This window comes from Girardinichthys multiradiatus, chromosome 7 (genome assembly GCF_021462225.1).
Source record: "Girardinichthys multiradiatus isolate DD_20200921_A chromosome 7, DD_fGirMul_XY1, whole genome shotgun sequence".
In the NCBI taxonomy this organism is placed as follows: Eukaryota; Metazoa; Chordata; class Actinopteri; order Cyprinodontiformes; family Goodeidae; genus Girardinichthys; species Girardinichthys multiradiatus.
In genome coordinates this window covers 30,784,914-30,800,966 of record NC_061800.1, presented here as the reverse complement: position 1 = coordinate 30,800,966, position 16,053 = coordinate 30,784,914, and the positions used below count along the sequence as shown (strand labels likewise).

The 16,053-nt window shown below is 40.6% G+C and overlaps 1 protein-coding gene across 1 annotated transcript; it reads left to right on the top strand.

Annotated features, from left to right (window-relative positions):
• The first annotated feature begins 292 nt into the window (after positions 1 to 292).
• On the top strand, positions 293 to 15,788 carry smarcal1 (SWI/SNF related, matrix associated, actin dependent regulator of chromatin, subfamily a-like 1). The gene is made up of 17 exons (XM_047371206.1): positions 293 to 954; positions 1,025 to 1,334; positions 2,077 to 2,127; positions 2,229 to 2,489; positions 2,571 to 2,621; positions 2,708 to 2,891; positions 3,052 to 3,202; positions 6,076 to 6,237; positions 6,355 to 6,420; positions 7,088 to 7,228; positions 7,616 to 7,834; positions 10,848 to 10,918; positions 11,115 to 11,217; positions 12,387 to 12,569; positions 14,640 to 14,740; positions 14,950 to 15,046; positions 15,183 to 15,788. Exons 1-17 carry the CDS (start codon positions 649 to 651, stop codon positions 15,378 to 15,380), a joined length of 2,655 nt encoding a protein of 884 aa, XP_047227162.1. The 5' UTR covers positions 293 to 648; the 3' UTR covers positions 15,381 to 15,788.
• Positions 15,789 to 16,053: the final 265 nt, after the last annotated feature.

Genomic DNA, 16,053 nt, shown 5'->3' with positions numbered 1-16,053 from the left:
AGCCGGATTTAAAGTTTAAAGCTCTAAACAAATTTTATGCCAAAAAATAAGGCTTTTATAAAATAATGAAAATAACAGTTGCTTACCAACAATAAAACCATTCATAATTCCTCATTTATGCAAAAACAAACAAACAAACAAACACACAAAAACAAAAAAAAACATGTCACCAGTGATTGAAAGTAAATAAACAGTTATTGGGAATCTAAAGATCCATCTGTTAAGAGAGCCGAGCCAAAAGAGTCGGATCTCTGAACGCAACCGCGCCACCCATCACTCCTAGCAACCGCCGTTCACTCTTGAACAGCATCCGTCACTTCCTGCGCGGCAGTTCCTAAACCAGCTAAAAAGTTAGCATGTAGTGACAGGTGTTGCAGCTTGTTTTTATGAGCAAATGTATTAGTTTGAGTATGCTGTTGGCCTTATAAAAACTGGGCGAACTGAAAATTTAATTGTCTGTAAACCCGCGGTGATAATATATGAAAGTTTTCTCTGTTAAGTTTGACCGTTGTGGATTTTAGTCTCTTTAGCTGTTGGCAACAGTTTGTTTGCAGCCGTCAAGCTAAACGCTTGCCCACGCCTGGAGTTTTCTCCACCATGGATCACCAATTTACAGGTAACTGCGTGTTAAGGTAGAAATCCTTCACCATGTCCAACCAGCTGACTGCAGAGCAGCAGCGGAAGATTGAGGAGAACAGACGGAAGGCTTTAGAGCGAAGAGCCCAAAGACAGCAGCCTCCAGCGGGCTGTAACGGTGCTTCGGCGCAGGCAGATCTCTCCAAACAGAGCGAAAATCACAGAAATCCCCCTTTCTCTGCACCACCACGATTTGTCCCACCCTTCAAAAAAGACTCTCAGATGAGCAGCAACCAGATAGACAGAACAAACCATCAGCTTCAGCCTGGTTCCGGCAATCAACTCAACCAAAATACTCTGAATAATCCGCCCAGACAGGTGGGCAATTTGCTTAAAGGTCTAACCTGCATGAAGTGTTTTCTCTTTAATTGATAAGTTATATATTCAGGTCAGTGGCCCTCCTCGGACAAATCAGCACTTGAACAGCCTTGGATCATCTGGTGGAAGAAGTGTTGGTATCAAGCCAGTTCAGGCCACATCTGTCACATCTGGGAGTGCAGCTGGCTCATTCTACAAGCCAGCCAGCAAACCTGGACAAGTCTCTGCCGTGCAGCCTCCTTCAAGCGCCAACACAAAAAAGGCCGCCATCTCGGTGAGAGGGAAATGTGTGCTTCATGCAGAGAATCGCTTCAAGGTGGAAGTGGGCTACCATGCAGAGCTTATTGCTGTTTTTAAGTCCATCCCCTCAAAGAACTATGGTGAGTATCTGACCCTTCCACGTATGACCTTTGAGGAAGACCTTGAAAACACATTTTCCTGTTAGTATCATGGGTTAGTTTGCAGTCTGGAATATGATAAAAATGTTAGCCAGATCTGGATAAGTGTGGAAAAAGAAAACATGCTCCAGACATTAGTCCTTATCCCATTGTCTAAAAGTTGTATCATACCATCTATTCATTTGTGAATGCATCTGTTCATCTATCTATCTGTGTATTTGCCCATGCATTTGTTTATCCATCAATCCATTCTGCACAAAGCGTCATCTCTGTGTGTATGCCATACATTCACGGTGTATTTCGTATTTACGTTTAAAATAAATGGGCTTAAAAAGGGAACAGTGGAAATTTTTGTCTTAAAAATGTGGAACTTTGTTTTGCAAAGATTTTTAGAAACTTTGGAAACCATCTGATCTCAAGTGATGGATCATGATTGCTCACAAAAACACAATCAAATGTGAAATCAGCTTTAGAGAGAGGATGGATTGTGACACTTAATTAATGAGCTAAAATTAAATTAACTCACAACGACCCATTTTTCTTTTTTTTTTTTACAGCTGAGGGCGTTGTGTACGTACCTGAAGAAGAAAATAAATAAATATTTAATAGATGCAATACATTAGATACCTTGCTTATTGTACGTCTGCATATTTGTCTTGCATTTAAAAAGTATTCCAAGTTTGTACTTTCTTTTGGAGTAATAAAATATATTTCTTTGCCCTAGACCCTGCTACCAAAACATGGAACTTCAGTCTGGATGACTATAAACAGCTAAGTATGGAAACTCATCGTAGGAACATATCGGTTCTTCTAAGTAAACTCAAAGGTCAAAAACATGATTTGTGGTATTTGCCGTATTTTGACAACCTGTTGCAGTGGATCAGGCAGCTGCCATTCCCTCTGTATCTCTGAGACCTGTGGAGGGAATCGGAGCTTTGGACTCTGCGGCAGCACCCGGCCGACCCTGTGACGGTGCAGTGCTAGCGGCGCTGCTGAAGCTCTGTAATGGCTGGCAGAAACCCGGCGCCACATTGCGAGGGCAGTGCATTCTGGTGTCTCGGACCAAGTTTGAGGTTGACATCCTTTACCATGCTGATGTCATCGCAACATTTAAGCAAATGCCAACTAAAAACTATGGTACAATAGCCTTTTCATTAATTTCAGTCTTTCCTAATGATTTGGGGTCTAAATGTTTTCTCAAAACTAAATTTATTGCAGACATGACCACACGAAAGTGGAGCTTTTCACTCGAGGATTACAAGAGACTGAGTGAGTGAAACCAGTTTATCTTTGCTTTCCTTTCTGTGTCTTTTACATTCACCATCTTGTCCAACCATGTTGTGTTCCTTTCTCAGTGGATCTGCTCAGTGGGATAGCAGGAGTGGAGGTGGAGCCTCTTCCCAGACCAGTAATCCAGGCGTTCGCTGCCAGGTTTGATGGGAGTGAAGCCAAGTCTTTAGACGTCCCTGAGACGGACCTCTCAAGCATCGACCCCACCCTCACCTCCAGCCTCATGCCCTTCCAGAAGGAGGGAGTCAAGTAGGTGTCTCTGGGCAGCCGCTAATGCTCTCTCAGCATAATGTACCCAATAAGTCAAACACCTGGAGTCATTTGTAAAAGTCTCAGTCTTATGGAGTTTATGAGCAGTTCTTGGATGTGTGTTAAGCTGTAATTTTGAATATTTTAAACATGCCTGCAGCTTTGCAGTGTCTAAACAAGGCCGCCTCCTCCTGGCTGACGACATGGGCTTGGGAAAGACAGTGCAGGCCATCTGTATAGCAGCCTACTACAGGAATGAGTGGCCTTTATTAGTGGTGGCACCGTCATCTGTTCGATTCACCTGGGCTGAGGTACAAACATAAACTTCACTGTTTAGGTTAACTCACACTGTTCATTTGTTTTTATTTAACAATGGCCATAGAAAGGTAACCGAACATTACTTTTACTTGTTACTGATAAGGTAGAGCCGTACTGATTTTTAGTTTATTGATTGCTAAGTTAGAACCAAGGTAAAATGGGGCGGAAAGAGTCTGATCAGTAAGAATCCTGGTACAGGGGTTGTTTTATAGTAACTTAATCCAGGACAGAAACCTATAGCCAAACCTAAACTTGTTCAAAACCGCAAATAGGTAAGTCCATTCAACCCTGTCTAATTCCTTTTTGGCATTCAAACTAACATAAGATCTGGTATGGGCGGCCTGGGACAATGCATAAAATCAAAAAGACACCTGAGGCTCTGAAAAGGATGAACCCAGTTTGATCAGGGTGTAATAATTTATTCAATACGGTGCTAAGTCTCCTGGCTAATGTTTCTGCTAAAAGTCTTCAGCCTGTATTAAGCATTTAAATCGGCTTATAAGAGGCCACTTCTTCTGGATCTTTCCCTGTTTTAACTTGTAGGGTGATGGTGGCCCCCGTTGGTGTCTGCGGCTACGTGCCTTCATTGTATGACTGGATGTATAATTTGCACAGGTAGCGAGCCAGCAACTGACCAAACGTTTTATATATCTCATTCCTAAACCCACCAGAGTCTGTGCTTTTACCATTATATAGTGACCTACTAGCTGTTTGTAATTCCTCCCATGTAATGTCTGCATTTAGGGCCTCGCATTCCTCTTCACTTAATGAAGGGAGTTTACATCCATCTAGAAATGACTGAGCTGTATCGCATGTTGTTTTAAATTGCAAAACATTTCATAGAGCTGTTTGAATCGATCATTAATATCTCTTCAGGAGGTGAAGATAATACCCGTTCCTGATTTAATTTGATGAATAGTCCTGTCATTTTCAATTTTTCATAATTGCCTTGCTAATATTTTATGTGATTTATCACCAAATTTGAGAGATTTCTGTTTAGGGAATGTAAATGCTCTAAATATTGTCTGTCAGACGCGATTTTATTGAGCTTTGTTTGTTTGAGTGCTGCAGTTTCAGTGTATTTCTCCAGGGAAGGTTGATGAGCATCATCCATATCTAATTGGCGGATCTGCTCTTCTAGTTCTGCTTGCTTTGCTCTATTGCGTTTCTTGAGGGATGACTGCTAAGATATAATACAGCCGCTCAAATAGGCCTTAAAGGCTGCCCATAGCGTCGTAGGAGAGGTGTCATCTTTATTATTGGTTTCAAAGAAGAGATTTATGTGTGTTTCCAAATATTCACAGAACTTGGTCTCTGTAAGAAGCCCAGGGTTAAATCTCCAACATGTCTGATTAGGCCTATTTTCAGAAAGCATAAATGATACTGGACTATGATCAGAGATGACAATACTGTGGTACTTGGCACTGTAAGAAAATGGCAACAAGTCTATGCTAGTATACGCATTGTGTACTTTGGAATGAAAGGAATACTTCACCAGGAGATCGAAATAGCTACGCCTGTAGCCTTCATGCAGAATTTGAAATGGTAAATCTGTTGGATCCAGCTGCATCGAAGTTGTGAGTCATTATTCAGGTGTGTGAGCCCTCTACCTCTCTTTACTGGTTCATTAATACCATTCACATTTCATTTCATTTCTCCCCCTTCTTCCCAATCTGTGGACCAGCATGCATTTTGTGGGAACTTCCCAACGTGCGTCACTCTCAGCTTAGTCGGGTATAAAAGTCAGGATTTAACCCCGGGTTTGTCTCTAAGTTGGGTCCTGGCTGGAGTAAAGGCAGCTTGGTGTTTTAACTACAGCAGGAGGAAAGTCCCTGAAAATTTCAAGCTGCTGGCCTTGGCACATAAGGCTTTTAGTCTTCATAATCTTGGGTAGGATGTTCTCAAAAGCTTTGCAGTAGTGTGTCCTGAGAATCAGGTGCTGTGGAGGTTCACTGTCCCCAAGGTGCACCCGCTGGGCCCTGTGAGCCCGCTCGATCTTCCGCTTTTCGTCAAGCTGCGTAAATACAATTTTCTAATTGAATATGGAAGTCTGTATCCAATTTGAGCTTTCAGAATAAAGGAAACAATGAAAAAGGATCAAGAGTTTTTGCATTTTTTATTTTTTATTTTGTGGCTCTAGTGGCCTTTATTTTTTAAGTTGGCCAACAGGAAATGGGATGGAGAGAGAGAAGGGAAGACATGCAGCAAAGGGTCATGAGTTTTTAGTGTAAATGTTGGAAATGTTTTTCATGTTCTTATTTTTCCCCCATACTTATCTAGAACTAGAAAACATGAGAAATACAATGAATATATTTTAAGACTGCATGATAACCCTGTTTATTTGGTCTTGTTTCCATTGAATAAGTTGTTCTTCTCTCTGAACAAACACAGCCTTCCTAGTAAGACATCATAAAGTAAACCTCCCCTTGAAGAGGACACTTTCCCTGTGAGACTTGTCTCCTGTCTGGACAGTCAGTCAGTCTAAAAAGGGGCTGACAAGTAAATGGCGAGTGATTTGTGTTTATTGGTGGAGAATCCATCCCAGGTTTGACTAAATCTAAGTCTAATTGTCAGGTATATTGAAATGCGGCTTGAATGGTGGAATAGCCCTTTCCCTTACTGCAGAGTGTAGAGCCAGGATCATCATTGTGGTTTTTTCATGGACTGTTGAAGATACAGAAAATAAAACCCTATTTGGTAAATAATTTAAACTTAAAAATTCCCAGAAGGTTGTTGGTCTGGAAAGGTGTGGCATTTTGGAAGTGAATAACCCTACACAGACCAAATTATTCCCAGTCAAGGGAGTAAAACAAGACTAATAAATGTGGTTCCTCTGAGGTGTTTCCTTAATGATTCATGCCTGTAGGCCTTCAGACGCTGGCTCCCCTCCCTGAGTCCCGGCAGCATCAACGTGGTGGTAAAGGCCAAAGACGACATGCGGTCTGGATTGGTCAACATTGTCAGCTACGACCTGTTGAGCAGGATGGACAAACAGCACCCAGGACACTCCTTCTATGTTCTCATTATGGTGAGCTGCTATTGAACTGGCTCCAGTTTAATCAGTTTTTGGTTCTGGAAATCCTAATGAAGTCTGAAGATCTTTTAGTTTGTGTTTTAAACAACAAATCTGCACCGTTCTGTGCAGGACGAATCTCACTTTCTGAAGAACATGAAGACTGCCCGTTGCAAAGCAGCCTTACCTCTGCTGAAGGTAATAATAAAACATAATTGTTGTTAATAACAGATGGACTAATTTTACCAGACTCTTTACATCTACTCACAAAGCAGAGTACTGTAAGTAGAGTTCCTGTCCCTTAAGTTAGCTAAATTATTGAAGTTGACCTGCTGCACACCAACCTGAACACAGCATCCCCAAATGTAAAATAATGGCTGTGGGAGCATCATGGTCGTTCTTCAGTTAGAAGAAGGAAACTGGTCAGAGTTGGTGGGAAGATGGATGGAATACAACCCTGGAAGAAACATTTTTGGAGGTTGCAAAAGACTGAGAGACTGAGGCGGAAGTTGACTTTTCAGTAGGACAAAGGCCCTAAACAAACAGCAGGAGCTTTGAAGGAATGGTCTAGATCAAAGCATATTCATGTGTTAGAATGTCCTAATCAAAGTCCAGACCTAAATCCAATTGAGAATGTGTGGCAAGACTTGAAAATTGATGTCTTTCCATCCAGAGTCTTCCTCTGTCCACTCTTCCTACATTTGAGTTTTTTGCAAAGAATGGTGGTCAAAACATAGATTGTCCATAGTTGCAAAGCTGATAGAGCTACAGGCCAAAAGACCACCGTCAAAAGGTGGTTCTACAAAGTAGAAGTCTACCTGTTTATTGGTGGGTCCGGTCTGAGATGCTGTTCTTTCATCCTCAGGCAGCAAAGAGGGTGATTCTTCTGTCAGGGACTCCTGCAATGTCCAGACCCTGCGAGCTCTACACCCAGATTCTGGCCGTCAGACCTGCACTTTTCCCTCGGTTCCATGAGTTTGGGGTTCGCTACTGTGACGCCCGCGAGGTATCTTAAATCTCATGAATCAACACTTAAAGGCATCAGGTTTAATTTCCCTGTCATTTTAGAACATTCAAGAAAATTCAAAGGCTTTAGCTGGCTGATATTTCATTCATCTGCCTTTGTCAGATTTGATTATTTCATTTACATCTCTGCTAAAACCTTAACAGGTAATATTTTAATTTAGTAAAATCAAGCAAAGAAACGCATGATAAAAAAAGATGGTTGGATTATTACCTAGGCCATAAAACTGATATCGGATTTTTACTTATCAAGGCTTCAAGACTAAAATCCAATTTGCCCCTTTTATGTTATCTGTATCTGTTCTCCATCTATTAATCTGTCCCATCATCACGTTTGTTCTCTGGTTTTCTCTGCTTCCATCACCTGTAGAAGAACTGGGGCTGGGACTACTCAGGCTCCTCTAACCTCGGAGAGCTAAAGCTGCTGTTGGAGGAGTGTCTGATGCTGCGCCGCCTCAAGGCTGATGTCCTTTCCCAGCTTCCGTCCAAGCAGCGTAAGGTGGTCACAGTGACCATAGAAGGGGTCAGTACCCGCACCAAAGCTGCTCTGTCAGCTGCAGCCAAGCAACTGGCCAAAGATCATCGGAGTGTAAGTCATGAGGATGAATATTTTTGGTTTAATCTGTTTAAAAATATTTTTTCATTTGTTTCAAAGAGCTTCCATATTTCTTGCACGATTCCATTTTAATTACATATCCTGCTGTTGCAAAATATAAAATGTGGGGAACATTTGTGGCATGAAATCCATGAACCAGTATGACCCACACAGAGTCAAAGAAAACAATGTTCATTAAATGTCTTATTTCTGCAGTTTTACATTTAAAGTGCTGATAACGATTCTGATTTCTCCCTAGAAATTATAATTATTAGACTTGAAAACATGTTTAGTTCCATTAGAAATTGAACTATTCAAAAATAATTACAGTAAATTACAGCTTATAGACTTTTGGCTTTTTGTCTCTCTCTGTGTTATCAGGAAAGCGTGTTTTGTAGACTTAAGAGGGAAAACAGATTGCAGTTTAGTAAACCACATCTTGCTTATTTTCTTCATTTATTTGAAAGTGTGTCAAATGTAATATTTACGAGGAAATAAATCTACTGCAAGATGTGTTGAAATGTTAAATCCTGTATTTTATTTGATCATATTTTACCATATTTTGAACATTGAGATGAAACCTGTCTAGTTTCATTCAGCAGCTGATCGTAGAATCAAGCCTGCAACAACAAACACACGAGATAATAAATATAGGGCACCAGTTTATTGTATGAATAAGTGCCAGAAACGGTCTGAAACTGGTATCTGCAATGGCTTAAAATGTTATTAATAACCCTCAAACTTGTAACAACCATAATTAAACCTTCTGTGATTTTCTGTTGGAGACTAACACAAAGCCGTGCGTGATTGTGAACTGGAAGGAGAATGATACATCGTTGAAAATGTCTTGATTTTAAAAATTGAAAAGCGTGGCATGTTGACGATGGTTCTCCTGGTGAAGTTATTTTGTGTGGCAGAAAACTGACACTCCACATCATCCTGAACATACCACGGGGAAACGTGAAGCATGGAAGCATCATGTTGTGGGGATTCAGGAGCAGGAAATCTTGTTAAAGCTGATGGGATGATAGATGGAGCAGTCCTGAAAGAAAACCTCTTGGAGGCTGCCAAAAGGTGGAGGTTCGCCTTCCAGCAGGACAGCAACCCTAAACCCACAGCCAGGGCTATGATGAATGCTTTAGATCAAAGCATATTCATGTGTTAGAATGGCCTAGTCAAAGTCAAGGCCAAAATCTAATTGGAAATCTGAAGCCAGAATTGCAACCAGGAGAAGTATGATATACTAGTATAATTTTTACAGGAAAAATGTGAAGTAACCAGACTGGCTGAGATGAACCTGATATGGAAGAACGGTAGAGGCATGCCCAAAACGTCTTGCAGTGATTATTTCAGCAAAATGTATGCAAACGATAACCCTGGGCTGAATGCATATGCACCCCACTCTTTTTGGATTTTTATTTGTAAAAACTGTTGAAAACCAGGCATCATTTTCCTTCCACAACACAATTATTAACCTACTTTGTGTGGGTCTGCCGCATAAAAACCCTGTAAAACACATTGAAGTCTGTGGTTAATGTGAAAAAATTTCAAAAAGTATGAACACTTTTACACAACTCTGTGTGAGCGCTTGTGTCACTAATCAATTGATAATTTCTAATAATTAAATTTAGACACAGCCAAGGGTCGGAGGGGATCTGGTTTGGGGACCAGAGGATTTCGTCTCTTCTTTTTGCAGATGACGTGGGGAGGTTTCCAGCCGAATGTGAAGCGGCTAGGATGAAGATCAGCTCCTCCAAGTCCAAGGCCGTGGTTGTCGACCAGAAAAGGGTGGCTTGTCCTCTCCAGGTTGGAGGGGAGTTCCTGCCTCAAGTGGAGGAGTTCAAGTATCTCGGGGTCTTGTTCACGAGTGAGGGAAGAATGGAGAGGGAGATCGACAGACGGATCGGTGTGGCTGCTGCAGTAATGGGGGCTCTGTGCTGGTCCGTTGTGGTGAAGAGAGAGCTGAGCCGAAAAGCGAAGCTCTCAATTTACCGGTCGGTCTACGTTCCTACCCTCACTTATGGCCATGAAGTTTGGGTCATGACCGAAAGAACGAGATCCCGGATACAAGCGGCGGAAATGAGCTTCCTCGGTAGGGTGGCCGGGCACTCCCTTAGAGATAGGGTGAGGAGCTTGGAGTAGAGCCGCTGTTCCTCCACATCGAGAGGAGCCAGTTGAGGTGGCTCGGGGATCTATACCGGATGCCTCCTGGACGCCTTCCTCAGGAGGTGTTCCAGGCACGTCCCACTGGGAGGAGGCTCAGGGGACGGCCCAGGACACGCTGGAGGGACTATGTCTCTCGGCTGGCCTGGAAACGCCTTGGGCTCCCCCCGGAGGAGCTGGAGGAGGTGTCTGGGGAGAGGGAAGTCTGGGTGTTTCTACTCAGTCTGCTGCTCAAGCGACCCAGTCCCGGATAAAGCGGAAGACGACGAGTACGAGTAAATTAAATTTAGCAATCCAATAGAGTTCCCGCAAAAAGAATAGAACCGATTGCTTGTACTCATGAAAAAAATACTTTGTTTATTAAGCTGATTTCCTCAGATGGATAACATCAGACCAAAGGTAACAGGCTGCACCTTCTGCCCTTATTAATTTTACCAATAAAGTTGTACTGATATTATAGTTTAGAATTACAAAGAATAAAAAATATAAACTTAACAAAAACAGTTCCACTGTTCTTGAATATTTCCAGATCTAATCGTCTCATGAGTGTAGCACAGTGTTGTAGTGAAAGCGTTCAAATCAAAGTCTCTAAGATTAATCGCTCAGTCTTTCTTTAGGCCAAAGAAAACAGATGTTTGAGTTTTTTTCTCTGTACAAGAGGAGGTCGGTTCAAGCGAGGAGTGCTCCGGTCGAGCCCTATTTCCCTCTAATGGGGGCGAGTTGCTGAGCATGATTGTGCATAATCACAGCGCTCATCACAGTAATGGCAGTCGTATCAAATCATCAAACAGAATCCTGTCACTTCTTATCTTCTGCTCTTCCTTATCTTTTTTTCTGTTTTCAGAAAATGGAGGAGAAGGAGGCCCTGCTCATCTTCTACAACCACACAGCTGAAGCCAAGCTGCAGGCCATTATGTGAGTACAGTCGCCTCTAATGTTGGAGATCATGGAGTCAGATTAGAGCACGTTTGATGGGTATGGAGATAAAAATGTAAAGATGAAACGGGATCATTTGTCAGAACAATGTGATCAAAGGGATCAGAGATGGGCTAAAGACTTTGTAAACAAATATTCCGGTAAATCTCGGCTCTGTGTGTTGTGTCACGGTCAGGGAGTATATCACAGACATGCTGGAGTGTGGGAGGGAGAAGTTTCTCGTGTTTGCCCATCATAAATTAGTCCTGGATCACATCACCGCCGAACTGCTGAGAAAGGTAAATCAATTTTTGAGCATACAGTGCCTTGAAAAAGTATTCACACCCCTGGAACATTTAAAAAAAAAAATTTTACGTCTTGTCACATTACAATCACAACCTTTGGTTTATTTTATTAGGATTTTATGTGATAAACCAACGTAAGGAAGTGCGTGGTTTCTAAAGTTTTTTTACAAATGAAAATCTGTAAAGTGTTGCTTGCATTTGTATTCAGACCTGTAAGTCTTCCTACAGGTCTGGGATTTGACTAGGTCATTTTAGAATATAAATATGCTTTGATCTAAACCATTTCATCATAGCTCTAGCTGTAGGTTTACAAACGTCCACCCCAGTATCAAGTCTTTTGGAATCTCTAACAGGGTTTCTTCCAGGACTGCCCTGTATTTAGCTCCATCAATCTTCCCATCAACTCTAACCAGCTTCCTTTTCCCTGGTAAAGGAAAACAGCCCCACAGCATGATGCTGCTACTGCCATGCTTCACAGCATAGATTGTGTGTTCGGGGTGATACACAGCATCAGTATTCTGCCATGCATTGTGTTTTGCATGTAGGTCAAAATGTTTTGGTCTCATCTAACCAAACACCTTGTGCCACCCTGCAGCTCCTCCAGAGTCCCCGTGGGCCTCTTGACTACTTCTCTGTATACTGCTCTACTTCTCTGACCAGTCAGTTTAGATGAAAAGCCATGTCTTGGTAGCGTTCCAGCTGTTGTGTACTATTTCCATTTTCAGGAGATGGATTGAACAGTGCTCTGTGAGATCTTTGAAACCATGGCATGTTGCTATACAACCTAACCCTGCTTCAAAACTCTCCACAGCTTTATCTCTGACCTGTCTGCTGTGCTCCTTGGGCTTCATGATGCTATTTGTTCACTGATGTTCTCTAACAAACCTCTGAGGCCTTCACAGAACATCTGGATTTATACTGAGATTAAATAACATACAGGATTTTGAAATGTTTTGAAAACCATGTATCATGTTAGACCGGTTGATAATATAAAATCCCAATAAAATACATTAAGGGTTATGATTGCAATGTTAATGAGGTATGAATACTTCTGCAAGGCACTGTGATGTTTCTCATAATAATGTCGGTTGAATAGTTTTTCTTTTTCTTGGTCCAAAATTTCAAAACCTAAAGAAAAACTGAGAGCTTTCAACTTCCAACAGAGTGTCAGCTTCATCCGCATCGATGGGGCGACTCCGTCAGCAGAGCGGCAGCAGCTGTGTGAAAAGTTTCAATATTCATCCAAGTCCTGCGTGGCAGTGTTGTCCATCACTGCAGCTAATATGGGTCTCACTCTGCACTCTGCAGATCTGGTGATCTTTGCTGAGCTTTTCTGGAACCCAGGGGTAAGCCCTCACAGTCAGATGTTTGTAAGAATTGACCGTATTTCTGTTTAGGAATATTGTTTTGGCTGCAGGTATTCAGTTAAACTTCCTTTAGGCTCATAGACTTACAGTAGAATAGGAAAAGTCTTCAGTTGGTTTCAAATGTGCCACACAGGTTCACCTCTAGCATAGATGCTGAAATCTCAGCTGCTACCTTTTATGTATCACTTTGTGTGGCATATTTTTCAAAGCTTTGGCTATAAAATATATAAATGCTCCCCAGAAGATCAATACCCGGCCATTATTATGTGATAAAAGTAAACGGTGGATCCAGGCTGCCAGGCATGAGATGAATGATGGCCTTGTATCAAACACACTCAGCGCAGCAGTAGAAACGACCTAAAAACGGTCCTTTTTAATGAATTTGTTTTATTCAGACAGAATCAGAAGAGGAAAAATAACTGATTAAATATTTAATAAAAGGAAAGATCAAAACTTCCAAGAATCTCTTGAGGGAAACGTTAAGGCACCATTTGTCCAAGAGGCTTGTATCTATCACCTATGGAGAGTAAGCTGTCATTTAATATCGTTTTAGTTTAAACTTGAATCATAGGAACTCCATCTGCAAGGCTTTACCTGTACCAACAGTTTCTGAAGACTTCTTTTTACATCCAATGTCTGCTTCTGGTTTGAATTTGCTGGAATAAGACCTGGCAGATGTGAAGTTACTGAAAATGTATTTGCATTTTTGCTCTTTTTAGTAAAATTATTCCTTCAGCTAATTCAGAGGTCTGATTTAAGCTCTTAATTGATTCATTATAGATGACATTGGGTTAATAAACTAGTTGTTTCGCAATCTACTCAAGACTATGGGTGTCTCTGTAGCTTGCACACCCACCACACTTTTCCTTCCACTCAACTTTCTATTAATTTGCTTGAATGCAGCACTCTGTAAACAGTCAGTATCTGTAGGAATAGTATTTATTTCTTAGAGAGAATTTTAGATCTTTCTGTAACTATACCACAACCTAGGTACTGGAGATATGACAGTATTGGCAGATGGAGTAAAACATATTGCCGATCTGCCAAAGCAGGAATATTGGGATATCGTCTATAAAAAGGATTCTGTCCTTTTGTTGTTTTGTGCTTTTAAAGCCGTTGTTTTTTCAAACTTTTCATTTTAGCTTCTTAACCTAAAGTTTATGTAGCTAGATTATACAATACCTCGGTGTTTAATTTTTTGTTTTTCATAAATACAGTTTTTAGGTTTGGCTTAAAGAGTATTTTTCAGTATTAAAATTTAAATGTGAGGGACACAAGTTAGCAAAATTATGCAAAGGAGTGAAAATCTGTTGGCCTGAACAGTCTGTTATTTAAAACATTTTAGGAAGCAGAATATTATTTTTTGCCATATTGTCCACCAATACCTTTATATAACCTAGAGATCGGTTTGATGCTCTAGACCAACTCATAGCCATAGATCGGTAGTTCTTTTTGCAAATGGAGCTTTGAGATGATTGACTGGCAAAGTCAGAAACTAATAGTTATAAAAATACACAGAAGTTTAGGATAGGTTTTGGTGCCTAACCTGGTTCTAATTCTATGGATTTGACCACACCATGAATGTCTCAATGCATTAACTTTACCCCAATGACTTGCCCTCTATTTCAGAATAACAAAACACGAGTTATTAGTGATTTTAGTACCCATAACCCTGTTCCCCAGAAGAGATGTCTAAAGATGTTGGGAAAAGGATCCGTATTTCACAGTAGATGCACTAATTTCTCACTTTTGGAACAGGATGTTGCTAAGATGACATTTCTTATCCATATTGTCTGGAAATTATTTTTGTTCAGTAAATATGTCAAGCAGAATATAACTCATTTGTTTTGGTTCAGCTAATTAGGGCAGTTTTTTCTCACCTTCATTCTCACTAAAGAACCTAACGCTGACTTTAGTTCAGTTGCCGCCCGCAGAAATGTTGACTTCATTGTGTTTTGATTTAATATTTTCTTTAAGTTGGGTCAGTACAGACACATGGAGCTGAAAAACACTGCAGAACATTGAAAGTGTTGTCTTTTTTTTCTGCAGGTTCTCATTCAGGCAGAGGACAGGGTTCATCGTATTGGACAGACTAACAATGTCAACATTCACTACCTGGTTGCCAAAGGAACTGCTGATGATCATCTCTGGTATGTCTTAATTGGCTGGAAGTAACAAATAACTGAACCACGATAATTATGTAAGTTCAGACAATATTATCTCATATTATTCCTTTTTTATGCATTTATTGACCACTAAACCAAAAACTGAAGCAGTAGGGGGGAGAGGTAATGTGGGCTGACTGATATGCATGTCATGAAAGGCTCAGATTTCACTGATTATTTATGTATTGATCCAGGCCAATGATTCAGGCTAAAATGAATGTGTTGGAAAAGGTGGGTCTGTCAGAGTCAAACCTTTTGGACAATGCTGTGAATGCAAGCTTCCACTTAAAGGTAGGTTTCATACATGTATATGATTTTAAATTCAATCCAGTCACAGCTAGCTTATAAAACACATTTGCACGTGATGATCCATGTCTGGGCTTTATAGATCCAATGCTGAACGTTATTATCGCTTGTATTCGTCCAGGACCCGAATCAGAAGAGCATCATGGAAATGTTCCAGAGATCTTTCTCTGAAGAAGACGACTTTGACGAGGCCATCCTATTGGAGGCTGCAGACTGGGAGGACAATTCACCAGAAACAGCACCTGCTCGATACTCCACTGGCACCAGTGTCGGCCAAGACCCTAACAAAAAAACAATCAAAGACTTTTTCACCAGATGACTCCAGAAATGCTTCTGTAAATTAAGAAACTACATTAACATCAACTGTATTCGTTCTCTGGTGTCAAATCTTGCTCCTTATTTGTGTCTATCATGACTTAAGTTCAATACTTTAGTTCTTTTTCAAATGTAAAATAGGTTAAATATGTTAAAGTTACCTTTTAATCTTCTACTAATAAAGGAAATACCTTAATAAAAGCTAACTGTGTAAAATAGAATTAGTTCCTCAGTTTAAGTCTTAAACTCTAGTTCACTTGAGACAGACGGTGGATCACCTGAAGCTCTCAGGTGTTGTCTTTCATTATTGGTCAAACTGTATGTGTATTCCTGTCCAATTCCTTCTAGCTCATTTGTGAAGTACAGATTATGTATCCATCACTGCACTAATAAAGTTTGGTAAGTAACACTGTTAGGCATACAGTTCTTGGCAGAAGTTTACATACACTTGCTTGCATCAGCAATAATACAGGTCCTTCTCAAAATATTAGCATATTGTGATAAAGTTAATTATTTTCCATAATGTCATGATGAAAATTTAACATTCATATATTTTAGATTCATTGCACACTAACTGAAATATTTCAGGTCTTTTATTGTCTTAATACGGATGATTTTGGCATACAGCTCATGAAAACCCAAAATTCCTATCTCACAAAATTAGCATATCATTAAAA